This window comes from Geotrypetes seraphini, chromosome 8 (genome assembly GCF_902459505.1).
Source record: "Geotrypetes seraphini chromosome 8, aGeoSer1.1, whole genome shotgun sequence".
In the NCBI taxonomy this organism is placed as follows: domain Eukaryota; kingdom Metazoa; phylum Chordata; class Amphibia; order Gymnophiona; family Dermophiidae; genus Geotrypetes; species Geotrypetes seraphini.
In genome coordinates, this window is record NC_047091.1 from 59,034,398 (window position 1) to 59,048,464 (window position 14,067).

A 14,067-nucleotide genomic window follows, 5' to 3' on the forward strand; every position below is an offset into this window, starting at 1 on the left:
GGTTGTGGGAATATCTGCCTGCTGTCCCTGGATAACAACTGTTACGGTAAGTAACTGTGCTTTATCCCAGGACAAGCAGGCAGCATATTCCCACACATGGGTGACCTCCAAGCTAAATAAAAAGGGAGGAGAGAAGTTGGCAATTTACGAAAAAAGATTTTGCAAAACAGATTGGCCAAAATGGCCATCCCTCCTGGATAAAGTATCCAGACAGTAATGAGAGGTGAAAGTATGAACCGAGGACCAAGTGGCAGCCTTGCAAATTTCCTCAATAGGTGTTGATCTGAGGAAAGCGACAGATGCCGCCATAGCTCTAACTTTGTGGCCCGTCACTCGACCCTGCAGAGGAAGACCAGCCTGAGCATAGCAGAAAGAAATGCAAGCAGCCATCCAGTTGGAGATGGTACGCTTAGAGACAGGATGTCCCAACCTATTCGGATCAAAAGAGATGAAAAGTTGAGGAGATGTTCTGTGAGGTTGAGTACGTTGAAGATAAAACGCCAACGCACGTTTACAGTCCAAAGTATGCAGAGACGCCTCACCGGGATGAGAATGCAGCTTAGGAAAAAACACCAGTAGAACAATAGATTGATTGATATGAAAATCTGTTACTACTTTAGGTAAGAATTTTGGATGTGTACGGAGAACCACCTTATCATGGTGAAAAACTGTGAAAGGTGGGTCCGAGACCAACACTTGCAACTCACTGACTCGACAGGCAGAAGTGAGGGCAATCAAGAATACAGCTTTCCAAGTTAAATATTTAAAATGAGCCAAGTCAATAGGTTCAAATGGAGGTTTCATCAGTTGAGCCAGAACAACATTAAGATCCCATACAACTGGAGGAGGTTTGATAGGTGGATGAAGATTAAAAAGGCCCTTCATAAAACGAGCAACCAAAGGATGTGCCGAGAGCGGTTTCCCATCCAGAGGTTGATGAAAAGCAGCAATCGCACTAAGATGAACTCTAATAGATGTGGATTGAAGGCCTGACTGAGATAAATGAAGCAAATAATCTAGAACTGAAGCCAAAGAGGAAGATTTCGGCTGAAGACTACGACCGGAACACCAAGTCGAAAATCTAGTCCACTTGTGGCCATAAAACTGACGAGTGGACGGCTTCCTGGAAGCCAGAAAAACATCTTGAACAGATTGAGAGAATTGAGAAGGATCTGTTATGCAGAAAGGAACCATGCCGTCAAGTGAAGAGACTGCAGGTTGGGATGAAGTAAAGACCCCTGACTCTGAGTGAGCAGAGAAGGAAAAACCGGTAGTAGAAGAGGTTCCCTGATGCTGAGTTGAAGAAGAAGAGAGAACCAAGGTTGTCGGGGCCACCGAGGCGCTATGAGAATCATCGTGGTATGGTCCGACTTTAGTTTGACAAGAGTTCTGAGAATTAGAGGGAATGGAGGGAAGGCATAAAGAAACTGACCCCTCCAATCCAGAAGAAAAGCATCTGCCTCGAGACGAAGAGGCGAGAAAATGCGGGAACAAAACAGAGGTAGTTTGAAGTTGTTGGGTGACGCAAATAGGTCCACCCGAGGAGTTCCCCAGCGAAGAAATACTTGACGAAGTGTGGGGGAGTTGAGCGTCCATTCGTGAGGTTGAAGCAGACGACTCAATTTGTCTGCAAGACAATTCTGTTGACCCTGAATATAGACAGCGCGAAGGAGGATGTTGTGAGAAATCGCCCAATGCCACAACCTCAGCGCTTCCTGACAAAGGGAGTGAGATCCCGTTCCGCCCTGTTTGTTGACATAATACATGGCTACTTGATTGTCCGTCCGAACCAGGACTACTTGGTCGTGAAGGAGGTGAAGAAAAGCTTTGAGAGCAAGAAAAATCGCTGAGAGTTCCAACAGATTGATGTGACATCGACGATCTGCAGTCGTCCACAACCCTTGAGTACGGAGACCATCTACGTGGGCTCCCCAGGCGTATTCGGACGAATCTGTTGTGAGCACTTTCTGATGAGGAAGATGGTGAAACTGCAAACTTCTGGAAAGATTGGAAGAGAGCATCCACCAGCGGAGAGACTTCTTCAATAAAGGAGTCACCGCTATATGACGAGAAGGCGGATCTAGGGCCTGTTGCCACTGAGACGCCAGGGTCCATTGAGGAATGTGAAGGTGGAGTCTTGCAAAAGGAGTCACATGAACCGTAGATGCCATATGCCCGAGGAGGACCATCATTTGGCGAGCCGTGAGAGACGACAGGGAAGCTACGTGCTGACAAAGGCGTGAGAGTTTCTTGACAATTGAGGGGAAGGAAAGCTCTCATGTGAACAGAGTCCAACACGGCACCAATAAATTGGATCGACTGAGTTGGAACCAACTGAGATTTTGGAAAGTTGATATGGAACCCCAGACTTTGAAGAAAAGAAATAGTCTGAAGGGTCGCTTGAGTAACCCCTGGAAGAGAAGGGGCTTTGATAAGCCAATCGTCGAGGTAAGGAAAAACCTGGAGACCCCGAGCATGGAGGGCTGCAGCCACCACGACTAGACACTTGGTGAAGACCCTGGGAGAGGTCGCCAAGCCAAACGGAAGAACCCTGTACTGAAGATGAAGGTTCCCCACCTTGAACCGGAGAAATTTGCGAAAATTCGGATGGACCGGAATGCGAGTATAAGCCTCTTTGAGGTCCAGTGAGCACATCCAATCTCCCTGATCCATGAGGGAGTACAAGACTGGAAGAGAGAGCATGCAAAATTTCTCTTTGACTAGAAATTTGTTGAGAGCTCGGAGATCCAGAATAGGTCGCAAATCCCCCGTCTTCTTCGGAACCAGGAAGTATCTGGAGTAAAACCCCAGATTGCGTTCAGAAGGAGGAATCTCCTCCACCGCTCGAAGGCGAAGAAGTGCCTGAGCCTCCTGAAGAAGAAGGGGGAGTTGCGAGAAACTGGAAAGACACTCTCTTGGAGGGTGATCTGGAGGCACCTGAAGTAGGCGCAGAGAGTATCCCTCGCGGATGACTGTGAGAACCCAGAGGTCCGATGTAATGGTTTCCCAGACAGATGTAAAGAGGGAAAGGCGACCTCCGATGGGTAGGGAGGAGTTTGGATGCAAGGAGGTTGGAATGCTCACCACTGGACCGTCAAAAAGACAGAGCGGGTTTGGTTGGAGCAGGCGTCTGGGACTTCTGAGGACGTTGCTGCTGGGGCCGTCTAGGCGGAGGCCTAGAAAAAGCTGGCGTGGACTTCATAGGATAGCGACGAGCAGGAGGCTTGTAAGCTCTAGTCGCAGAAGGTTTCGGTTGAGGGCGAAGAGAGGCAAAAGAGCGTTCATGCTCGGAGAGCCGTTTTGAAGCCGCCTCGATTGAGTCATCAAACAGTTCAGAACCTTGGCACGGCAGGTTCACCAAACGATCCTGTAAGTTGGGATCCATGTCCACTATTCTGAGCCATGCAAGACAGCGCATGGCCACTGCAAACGCCGAGACCCTAGAAGAAAGCTCAAATGCATCATAAGATGCCTGCAACATGAATAGACGTAATTGAGAGAGAGATTGCAGAATTTGTTTGTATTCAGAAAGGCGTTCTCTGGGCCAGTCTGGGCAAAAAGATGGCAACTGCTTCAAAAAGTAATTAAAATAAGAAGTAAAGACATAGTTGTAATTCAAAATTCTATTAGTCATCATTGAATTTTGATATAGTCTGCGCCCAAACTTGTCCATAGTGCGACCTTCTCGCCCCGGGGGGACTGTTGCAGACACCTTAGAAGGGTGAGCCTTCTTCAGGGACGATTCCACCACTAAAGACTGATGAGAAAGTTGTGATTTCTCGAAACCTTTGCAAGGGACAGTGCGATACCGAGACTCCAACTTAGACGAGATCGCCGTCACAGAATATGGAGTTTCCATATTCCGCAGGAAAGTCTGCTTCAGCACCGGTGTCATGGGCAGACGCAAAGTTTCCTTTGGATGATGGGAAAGCTCCATATCTGCCAAATATTCTGGTGTGTACTTGGAATCAGAATGCAAGTCGATGTTAAGAGCCTGGCCCATATCGAAAACAAACTTCGCAAAAGAAGAAGACTTCGACGTAGAGGCATCCTGAGGTGAGGCAGAACGAGAATGAGGCGCCACTGAAAATGATGGGGAAGCCTCGCGTGAATACTGCAAAACTGGCTCCGAATCGAGGCGCAAGGTGATGGAGGATGCTGCACTGCCAGTCAGAGGCGGAGTGATGGAGTGTTTCCGCTTAAGGCTCCGAGACGGAGAAGTGCGCGGAGTGCGAAGTTTTGCAAGAGGAGACAGATCCTGAGGCAAAAGTCGCGAAGGCGGAGTCCTCGACCTGGAATGCCTCGATGAAACAGAGGAGGCAACAGTACTTTGAGAGCGAGGCACATGTTTCGAAGGGAGATCCGAAGGCCTCAAGCTCCTCGAGGAAGGGATCTTCGAAGACCTGGAACGATGCTTCGATCGAGGTAAAGACCTCTTAGAAGCTCGGTCAGGAGAAGAGTCCGAGGAGGAGTCCCGAGATCGAGACCTGCGACGAGGAGACCGCCGACGAGGCACAGACTGCTGCTCAGGCTGGACTTGTGAAGACAGGGTCGAGGTCGGGACCAACTGATCCACAATTGAGGAAATTTGCGTTGTCAAAATTGACTTCAGCATGTCCTCAAACATGGGGACAGAGACCAAGGGACTCGGAGTCACAGGAGGTCTCGTGCGTTCCACTGAGGGCGACCTCGCAGGAGAGTATTCCCTCGATTTGGAAGCACGTTTGGAGGACGGTCTAGAAGATGGAGTCGAACCTGGAGCCCCAGGTTGCGAGGTACTAGACTCCGATGGCTTCTTAGGAATGGCACCTGAAAAGGAAGCAGGAGACTTAACCCCCAATCCAGGCTTCGAGGACCCGGAGGTCTTCGAGGCCGAGGCTTGCAGAGGAGGCGAAGCCGAGGTCTTCGTACTCGAGGCTTGCCCCAAAGTGGAGGGTTTCGTAGACGCCTCGGCCGAGGCCACTGCTTTATCAGGCTCCATTCGAGGGAAAAGCTCGAAGAACCTGTCGCAGCGGCGCTTAAAGGCACGAGGTTGAAGAGTGAGGCAGCGAAGACAATCTTCCGGACGATGGGTCGTCCCCAAGCAGAGCATACACCGACTATGGGGGTTGATTATGGAGATAGTCCTGCCGCACTGATAACACCTTTTGAACCCGGTAACAGGCCGGGACATAGAAAGGACAAAGTTCGTGTCGAGAACGAGGGAGAGAGGCCTAGGCCTCAATCTCCCAACCCGACGCAAGAAAATAGAAAAACAAATTGAAACTTTTTTTTTTTTTTTAAACAAAGGAGAAATAAATCAGAAACACAGCGACCGAAAAAAAAACAAATACTACTCAGCCGCGGTGATGAGAAGGCACAACGCTACGGGAACTAAGTTGACAAGTCTTCTCAGCTCCATGGAAAACGTTGAACTGAGGATCCTCACAGGAGATGCGCCCCCTAGTTTGGGCGGGAAGGCACGCGCGCATGCGCGATGCAGCACTCGAAAGCTCGAGATCTTCAAGCAAGTTTGCTTTTGAGGCTGTCCGCTGCGGGGCTCCGTTGGTGACGTCACCCATGTGTGGGAATATGCTGCCTGCTTGTCCTGGGATAAACAAACATCTGACTATCTTCAATTTTTCTACTGTCCAACTGGCATCTACTTACATTAGGCTTTAAATTTTTTGATCTGGATCTAAGCTACTGGTAAATATAACTTTAGATCAGAACAAAGATATATACGCAAGTATAAAATGATAAAATTCATGTTTTTAGTGACGCTATCTTTTCTGTTTTCCAGGGGGGGTTCTTAAGAGTTCAACCCCTTCCCTCATTGTATTATGGATCTTGTTGGTTTACACATGGGTTTTTTTGTTTTCTTTGATCTGACCTGCTTTTGAACCCAAGCTTGTACTTTTCTGGGTGGGAGATGGGAGTTTCTTTAGGATCACAAAATAGATTACAAGAGTGTTGCTGTTCTGTTTGTTTATTGGATTGTATTTGTCATTAGTAAAAACCGTTGATATATATACTAAAGTGGGGGAGAGTTATAAGGGGGGAGGGATTTAGGTTATTGGTTTGATATCCTGTAGTTGGAAAAATTTTTGATGATGAAGTTCGTGGATTCACTGCGTTGTACCATTCTCACTGATCTTTTTGTACTATGGTTGTTCCTTATTCTATGTACTGTATGTACATGCTCTCTCTTTTCATCAATAAAAATTGTTTGAACATAAAATGATAAAATTTACTGTATATTATAATGTAAGTTTCTATTTTGAAGCTGGAGTCTGAGTTTGGGTGGGGTGGGGCGGGGGGGGGGGGGCAGGAGGGGGCCAATAGTGAATATCCCTCTCAGCACTTAGTTTAAATGTATCTAGAAGGGGAGCTGCCCAGTAAACAAGTAACTGAGCATAAATTGAAGTTTTCTTTATAACCTTTTGTCATTAAAAATAAATAAATCTTTAAACAGTCGTCACAATAAATGTTTTCTACTGCATGCACCCTCAGTGCAACCAATACAATCAAAGGCCTGGGAAACACTTAGTAGTACTGAAAAGGAAAAAAAAATACACAACATGATGCATGGATAACTGAGGGTTTTTTCACAAGCTCTGCAAAATGTGTTTTATCCATAAGTAAGATCATTAAAGATATAAAATCTTCCATGCACAGTAAGTTCTGCTGCTTTCTATGTTAAAAAGCAAAACACAGCAGTTACTCTTAAAGGGAGTGAGAGCTCAGGTGATGCATGATTGTGAAGGGCTTTAGATTCTCCAGCTTTGCAAAGATACCAGCTATAACTGATATGCTCTGGGTGCTATACATACATAGAAAAAATATAAGGGAACTCATAGTCAACTCTAATCTACACAAATTACACGTGTGTTATTGCATTGTTAAGTTCCTGTAATGAGAGAGGGAATAAGTACATTCAAGAATAAATAAATGGAACTTCAAAAACTCAACCAGCATAGACACTGGCAGTCACAGCCTGTAATTTATAGTTAAAGAGACATATTTTACTTTTGTGATTATGATAAACATACTGATGGCCTCAAAATAGTACCTGGCGGGCCGCGAGTTTGAGACCACTGATATAGAATATAAAAAAGCTACCCTAGAGGCCAAAAAGAAGTACAGTGGTGCCTCGCATAACGGACGCCTCGCACAGCGAACGCTGCGCACAACGAACTTCAGGTCTTGCTTCCCACAACGAACTTCGTTTCACACAACGAAGTCGCCCGAGCTGCATCGCTTAACTGCCCTCTCTCCGCCTGGCTCCCTGTGCAGTGGCGCTACATATTTTAAACCCCCCTGCCGCCGCTGCTGCATATTTTTAAACCTCCCCCCGCCACCGCATATTTTTAAACCTCCCCCCGCCGCCACATATTTTTTTAAAAAAGCCACCACTGCTGCAACTTTAATCTCACCCGCTCACTCGAACTGGTGGTCTAGCAGCCAGAAGCTCAGACAGAGATCAAGAGCAAGCCTTCTGTGCTACTGCCTGGGCCTGCGCTGATCTCTGAATGGCTGCAGTCAGCTCTCGCGGGACTCACAAGAACTAACTGCAGCCAGCTCTCGCGGGACTCACAAGAACTAACTGCAGCCATTCGGAGATCGGCATGGGCCCACACAGGCGTGCAGAGGAATTGCTCCTGATCTCTGCGCTTCTGGCCTGTACGCCACTGGCTGGGAAAGATGGGAGGAATTAAAAAAGGTACTGGGGAGTATGTGGGGGGGTGATTATAATACACAGCAAGGATCAACAAAACCCCTGTCTCCCCTCCCCTTCACATATATCCCCTCTATATCATGCTAACAGCTCTAACAAGATAAATTTATCTTTTTTTATGTCATCTTAGCATATTTTATGCTACAGAACGAATTATTTTTTTTTACATGTATTGTTATGGGAAAACGCGTTTCACATAACGAACTTTTCGCATAACAAACTTGCTCCTGGAACGAATTAAGTTCATTGTGTGAGGCACCACTGTACTACTTCAAACAACTATTAAGAACCCCCAATAGATCAAAAAACCTTTTCAAAGTAACAAAACAGATACTCACAATGTCGCAAGACAACCAATGCCTTAACACCGAAGATGACAGCAAAACGATCTCGGACTACTTTGCTGACAAAGTAGACTCTGCCATGCTACAGACATCATCCGTCTGCGACTCGGACAAAATAATTGAAACTACAACTGGGAACCTAACTCACTTCAAAAATGTCTCCCATGATGACAACAAGATACATGCTATTCGCCCCTCTGGCTCCACCTAGACCACCTCTCTAGAAACAGGCATAGCGCCCACAAACTGGAAGTCGGCAGTCATCAGACCGATCTTGAAAAAACCCATGCTTGACCCTAACATGCCCGGTAACTTTAGGCCTGTCTCTAACCTACCCTTTGTCTCCAAGATCCTGGAAAAAAACCAGTATTAAACCAATTGCACTTCTTTATCGACAAACAAGGGAACCCTATCCAAATTCCAATCTGGATTCAGGAAATTCCACAGTACTAAAACCATGCTTCTTGACATCATCAATGACTGCTGGAAAACTCATGGATAAGGGAAATGATGCCCTTCTGGTGCTGCTGGATCTCAGCATGGCGTTTGACACTACTGACTATCCTCGCCTCATTGAATGACTTTCTGAAATTGAAATCCAAGACGTTGCACTACAATGGTTCACCTCTTTTCTGAATAACAAATCCCAAAGTATTCTGCTCAATGACATGCTATCAAAACCCACTCTCTCCTGCTGCCACACACCACCACCCCTGCAGCGGGAGAGATGCCCACTCTCTCCCGCTGCATCACAACACCCCCCCTGCCTCCGACCCCTGTCTCCCATACCTTTAATTAGATGGCTGACCAGAGGGATGCCTACTCCCTCCGGCCAGCTGGACCGCCTCTTCCAAAATGGGCCTTTCCCTAACCTGGTGCATCCTGGAATGCACCAGGGAGGAACCTGGGGCTTGGATTGGCCCAGGTTGTTTAAGGCCCCTCCCATAGAAGGAACCTAATATAGTTTTTTGTACTCCTTTAATTCGCTACCAGAACAGCTGCGATAGCAGCCTGTCATTTTTTAACACTTTTTTTTTTTTAGAATCTAGGTTTGTTTTTTTAGCGAGCTGCTCTTTTTTTTCCCGGAGGAACCTAAGATAGTTTTCTGTACTCCTTAAAGCATAATTGTTGCGGCATATATTGCTGATGTCTATGCTGCGTTAAGTTACTGTAATGAGACAGGGGGTAAATATATTCAAGAATATTCAACTTTGGGGTTCACTTATTTATTCTTGAATATATTTACCCCCTGTCCCATTACAGTAACTTAACTCTGCAATACCACACATGTAATCTGTGCTATACATACATACCATACCAAAAGTAAAGCAATAATTGTAGGTTATCCTTATCAGTGCATTCCAACTTCTATTCAATATGACCCCATATTAACACTTAAAATACTGAAACGACCCTAGATGAGGATGAAAAGAAACAGCAGACCTCCATGCCCTTTCATTCTTTAATAAACGAAGGCCAGGAAGTGGAGAACCTCCCCCACTATTTTAGATCAAAGATATAGTCTTAAATACACTAAGAAACTGTCTCCTACAGATGAGAACTATATTGCCGGCATCTACATGTATGGAGCACAATATAGATCTATACACTATGCTTTTAGATACATCATTTAGCTCTCCACAACCTATAAATGATTAAAAACCACCTCTAAGCGCAGTAATACTACCACGTACCAGCACGGCCGCAGCCATTTTGGGCCTCGTCACGTGACCTGGGGAGCGCGCGCACAGGACGAGGGAACCAACGGCTCTCGTCGCGTGCCGCTACTAAAACGCCGGGGTGAGCGGCGTGGTCCCTCCTACGTCGGGGCGGAGTTTCGAGTGGCGCGTGGAACACTGCCGGTTGGGCGCAAAGAGAAGAACTTAAGTAGACAATAAGTAGCAGAGGCAAAAGGAAATTACTGGGATTACGTGCGGTAAAATGCTGCAATTATCCCGAAATGCTGTTGAAAGCAAGTGCATCCCGATGCGTTGCCTTGTCTGTGCTTTTTCTACCTCGTGCACTCCAGAAGGAAGCTGCTTTTTGGCACGAGGCAAAGCTTTGCCGGTGCAGATGAAAGACAGTGATCTAGAAACACGAGGCTTAACCCTTATGAATCCATTGCTGTCGTACTTTTCTTGGGAGGAAGGAAGCTGGTGCAAGGCTGTTAGATAAAGGTATCCAAGACAAAACTGTCCCTCACCCCGCTCAAATTAAATGCTGAGCCCTCCTAAGATGCTGATGATTAAACTTAAGTCATCATCCTATCAGAACAATCCTGTCAAATGCTTAACTAGACAGATCCAGGTCACTATTCATCCCGTGGTCACTGCCTGCTAAATTAGACCCCGATCTTCAGTGCCAGGTCATGACCATGCATCAGCACTGAATAGTGTCAGGGGCAGTGGTAGACCTGGACCTGCGGGTGCCAACCGATATTTATTTCTGGGAACCCCCCCCCCCCCCCTTAAAACTTGAAGGTGGATTCGAAGAGTGATTTCCTCCAAACTTGATGTGGAGAGGGAAGGGGAAGAGGTAATTTATAGCACCGTGTCATTCTTGAGTTATATAGAAGGAGTGTGAAACTTGGATGGCTGAAGTTAGCCCAGTCGAGCTTTCTCCATATATAGCCCTGTGAACCATACATGCAAGTTTAAACTGAATTATATACTTATCTGGCAGCCAGTGTAGTTCTCTCAGCAGTGGACTGGGCCTTACAGAAAATCAGTCTAGCTACTGTGTTCTGGAATAGATGCAACCTGCTCTGAAGTCCTTTCTTTGTAACATTGCAATAATCTAGGTATGGAAGTAGAACTGCTTGAGTCACTGTCCAAAAACTAGTTGGACTCAGGACTGATCTTATCGTCCTCAACTGCCTGAATCTGAAGAAAAATCTTTTGAACAGTGAGGTAATCTGCTCGCCTATGGTGAGACTGGAATCTAGAATTACTCCTAATAAGTTTGATGTTTTATTAATCAAGAGCTTCTCACCTGAGGATAGGGTTAACTCTGAGTGAGGTATTAAGTTGTGATCAACAAACCATAGCATCTTTGTCTTCTGCTTGTTTAATTTAAGGAAGTTCTGCTGTGACCATGTACTTAGATCAGTGTCCTGCAAACCTTTCCGGCCGGTGGTACACTAAAATGCAGTGCCCCGGCAAGAAGGCACCCAGAGGTCGATGTCATTGCATCAAAATCCGCACATGTGCAGAGGCCAGTCTTGCCGCTACCCCACCGTTAGAGGGATCCGGGAGGTGCAGGGAGAAGAGGAGAATCGTCCACACCACCTGACTTCCTACAGGATGTGCCTTTCGCTGCTAGAGGCATGTCCTTGTAGACAGGCAGCCGGCATGGACGACTCTCCTCGCCAGTGTGTTGCGGCACACCAGAAATCTCAGGAGGCACACTGATGTGCTGCGGCACACAGTTTGTGATACACTGACTTAGATGGATACATTGCAACACATATCTATTCTGGAGTCGGAGAAGAAAGAGATCATCTGCATAAGAAAAATTATGGACTTGTGTGGAGAACTGCCTGCCCAAGGTGTTCAGGCGCATACTGAACAGGGATGGGTGATGGTGAAAGAGAGGTGCTTTGTGGAACCCCACAGAAGGCATCCCAGGTTTGAGATTTCTTATGATCTTTCCTCACTTCATATGTTCTCTTGCTAAGGAAGTCTGTGAACCATTTCAACACTAACCCACACATTCCTAGTTCTTCTAGATTTAAAAGTACAGCAGTAATGAGTGATCTACTGAATCAAATGCCACTGAGATATCAAATTGCAAAGGTACAGTTTGCTTGCCTTCTCTAAGATAAGTCTTTGCCATTGATGTTAACTCTAGGAGAAGGGATTCAGTACTGTGCATCGGCCTTAGAAATTCAGAAAGTTGTGTATTAACACAGACTTCTACCAGTTTAGCTAACCCTGGCATACCTGCTACTGGCCTGTAGTTATCTGCCTTAGATAGATCTATACTTACGGCTTTGGGAATGGGCATCAGTGAGTTGGCCGATAATGTCTTAAGATAGAGTCCATTTGACAGGCACCTGTTAACAAGCTACGTCAGCCAAATTATAAACTCAGTGGGTGCTTGGTCCAGTAAGTTAGTAGAGCAGAAAACAAGGTGACAATGCTTTTTACATAGTGACCTCAGCTGTGATAACTATAGAGAATTCTTTCCAGCACCTAGCTGCAGGAATCCCTTCTTTCATATCTATTTGTACTGAGTTTATCTCCATATAGTCTTCAAGTGTTTGGGAAAATTATTCTCTTATGATTTTGTTCTTGAAGTAATTGGCTAGGCTAACCTCATCGGGATGTCACATGGAGGAATTTGAGGTAACATCTTTAGTGGAAATTAATGAGGTAAAGATCTTGAATAGACAATTGGACAAGTTATTTGATTGGTTAACCAAGGTATCATAACAAACTCTTTGAGCTTCAGTTACTGCCAGTTTGTAAAACTTAACTTCTAGTCTCCTACTGACATAGTGTTCCTCTGATTGGCAGTGTTACATTAGGCAAAATGAACAGGCTGCAATAAAAAGTCAACGATAGATGACCACAAAGCTGATAGTTGGGGACTTAAAAGGAATGTGAGAAGAAGCTTTCATCTGGAGTGGGGATATATTATAATCAACAGCTGAAGGCTAAGGGATTTTAATAGCATGAAGAAGGTGGGAGATTAGCACTGAATCAGTTATACTTACGAGAGTACTAGACAGGCAGTGTGGGCAGACCATGTGGTCCTTATATGTGGTGTGGACCATTACATTTTTGTACAAACTGAGGTTATCTGCCGGCAGAACAGACTTCAGAGTATTTCACATTTCATGACAGAAAAACATGGAATACACTCCATAACTGTTCTCAAAACCTATGAGCTTGAATGGCATCTTTACCTAAACACACCCCTTCTTCCACCGAGACTCACCAAGCTGCCACACTGTCTGAAATGTATTTTAAAGGTCACTTTTTAAGAAACTGTATGAACTCTGCCAATTCTGGGGAGGGAGATGAGCAATAAATAGAAACAGTTCACTTAGATCACCTTTCTCTTAAATAGCCCAAACTTGCAAAATTAGAAATAATAAAAAGTTATTTTCTCCTAAACTTGGGGTCATTTCCATTGGATGCTGCTCTGAAAACTCTTCCAGAAATTGCAGGAGGGCATGAACTCCTAAGACTACCCAGAGGAGCACTGTACCAACTTAGAGTAGGTTCCAGAATGTTCTGAACATCTTATCATTGGCATTCAAGAAGGTAGGGGGGGATTAGGGAGTTTACTATAGAGTCTTTAGAGAATTCTTACACAGGTGCCGTTAAAGGAACCGCACAGTCTGGAAAGCTAGAGTTCTCCCAGATGCAAAGAGGGTGCCAGAAATCACCAGTGTTTCTAGTCCTTGTCATTTTGAAAAATATTTATTTTTTTTAAACAAAACAAAATAGTGAAAATATTTGCATATAGAAGTTGTACAAAAGAAGGAAAGCATTAAAGATAAAAGTTGTTTGGCTTCAATATCTCACTGAGGATGGTTTTCAAAGCCACTTACCCAGGTATATTGACTCTTTAAAAAAAAAAAAAAAATGCCCTCACTCAGTCTGGCTTCACTGACATGCAGGGGTTTCATCCAGACTGAGGAGGATGGGCAAGTTTAGGGCAGCATCAGAACAGTTCGTCTAAAGGGGTTTCAAATCTGTGTAATGCTGTTTGTCGACAATAATCTGCTCCCAGAAAGAAAGGGTGCAAAACTTACAGTCATTCTTACCCCCCAGCACATTCTAAGGAAAAGTATGTGCATATTATTTATTTATTTGAAAATTAGGTGCAAGATCTCTGGGCACTTCGTACCAAGGCTTAAAACTGACCCCTAACTGTTTCAGTTGAATGTAAAAATGCACTTGGGGGCATTTCATTTCCTCAAGCAGGAATTACAAGTTCTAGCATGCATTGGAAATAAACATCCCAAACATGTTCTATGAAAAAACAGGAACCTGC

The 14,067-nt window shown here is 45.3% G+C and overlaps 1 protein-coding gene across 2 annotated transcripts in view; it reads right to left on the reverse strand.

Annotated features, from left to right (window-relative positions):
- The window catches only part of DMAC2 (distal membrane arm assembly complex 2), a 38,700-nt gene extending 26,619 nt beyond the window's left edge, over nucleotides 1–12,081 (reverse strand). The window contains exon 1 of one of the 2 annotated variants that reach the window (XM_033956630.1): nucleotides 12,049–12,081. In XM_033956630.1, the coding sequence (XP_033812521.1) occupies nucleotides 12,049–12,066 (18 nt within the window). In that variant the 5' untranslated portion in view covers nucleotides 12,067–12,081. Of the gene's footprint in view, nucleotides 1–9,755; nucleotides 9,957–12,048 lie in introns of those variants that run through there. The other variant, XM_033956629.1, reaches the window with a different exon arrangement.
- Nucleotides 12,082–14,067: the final 1,986 nt, after the last annotated feature.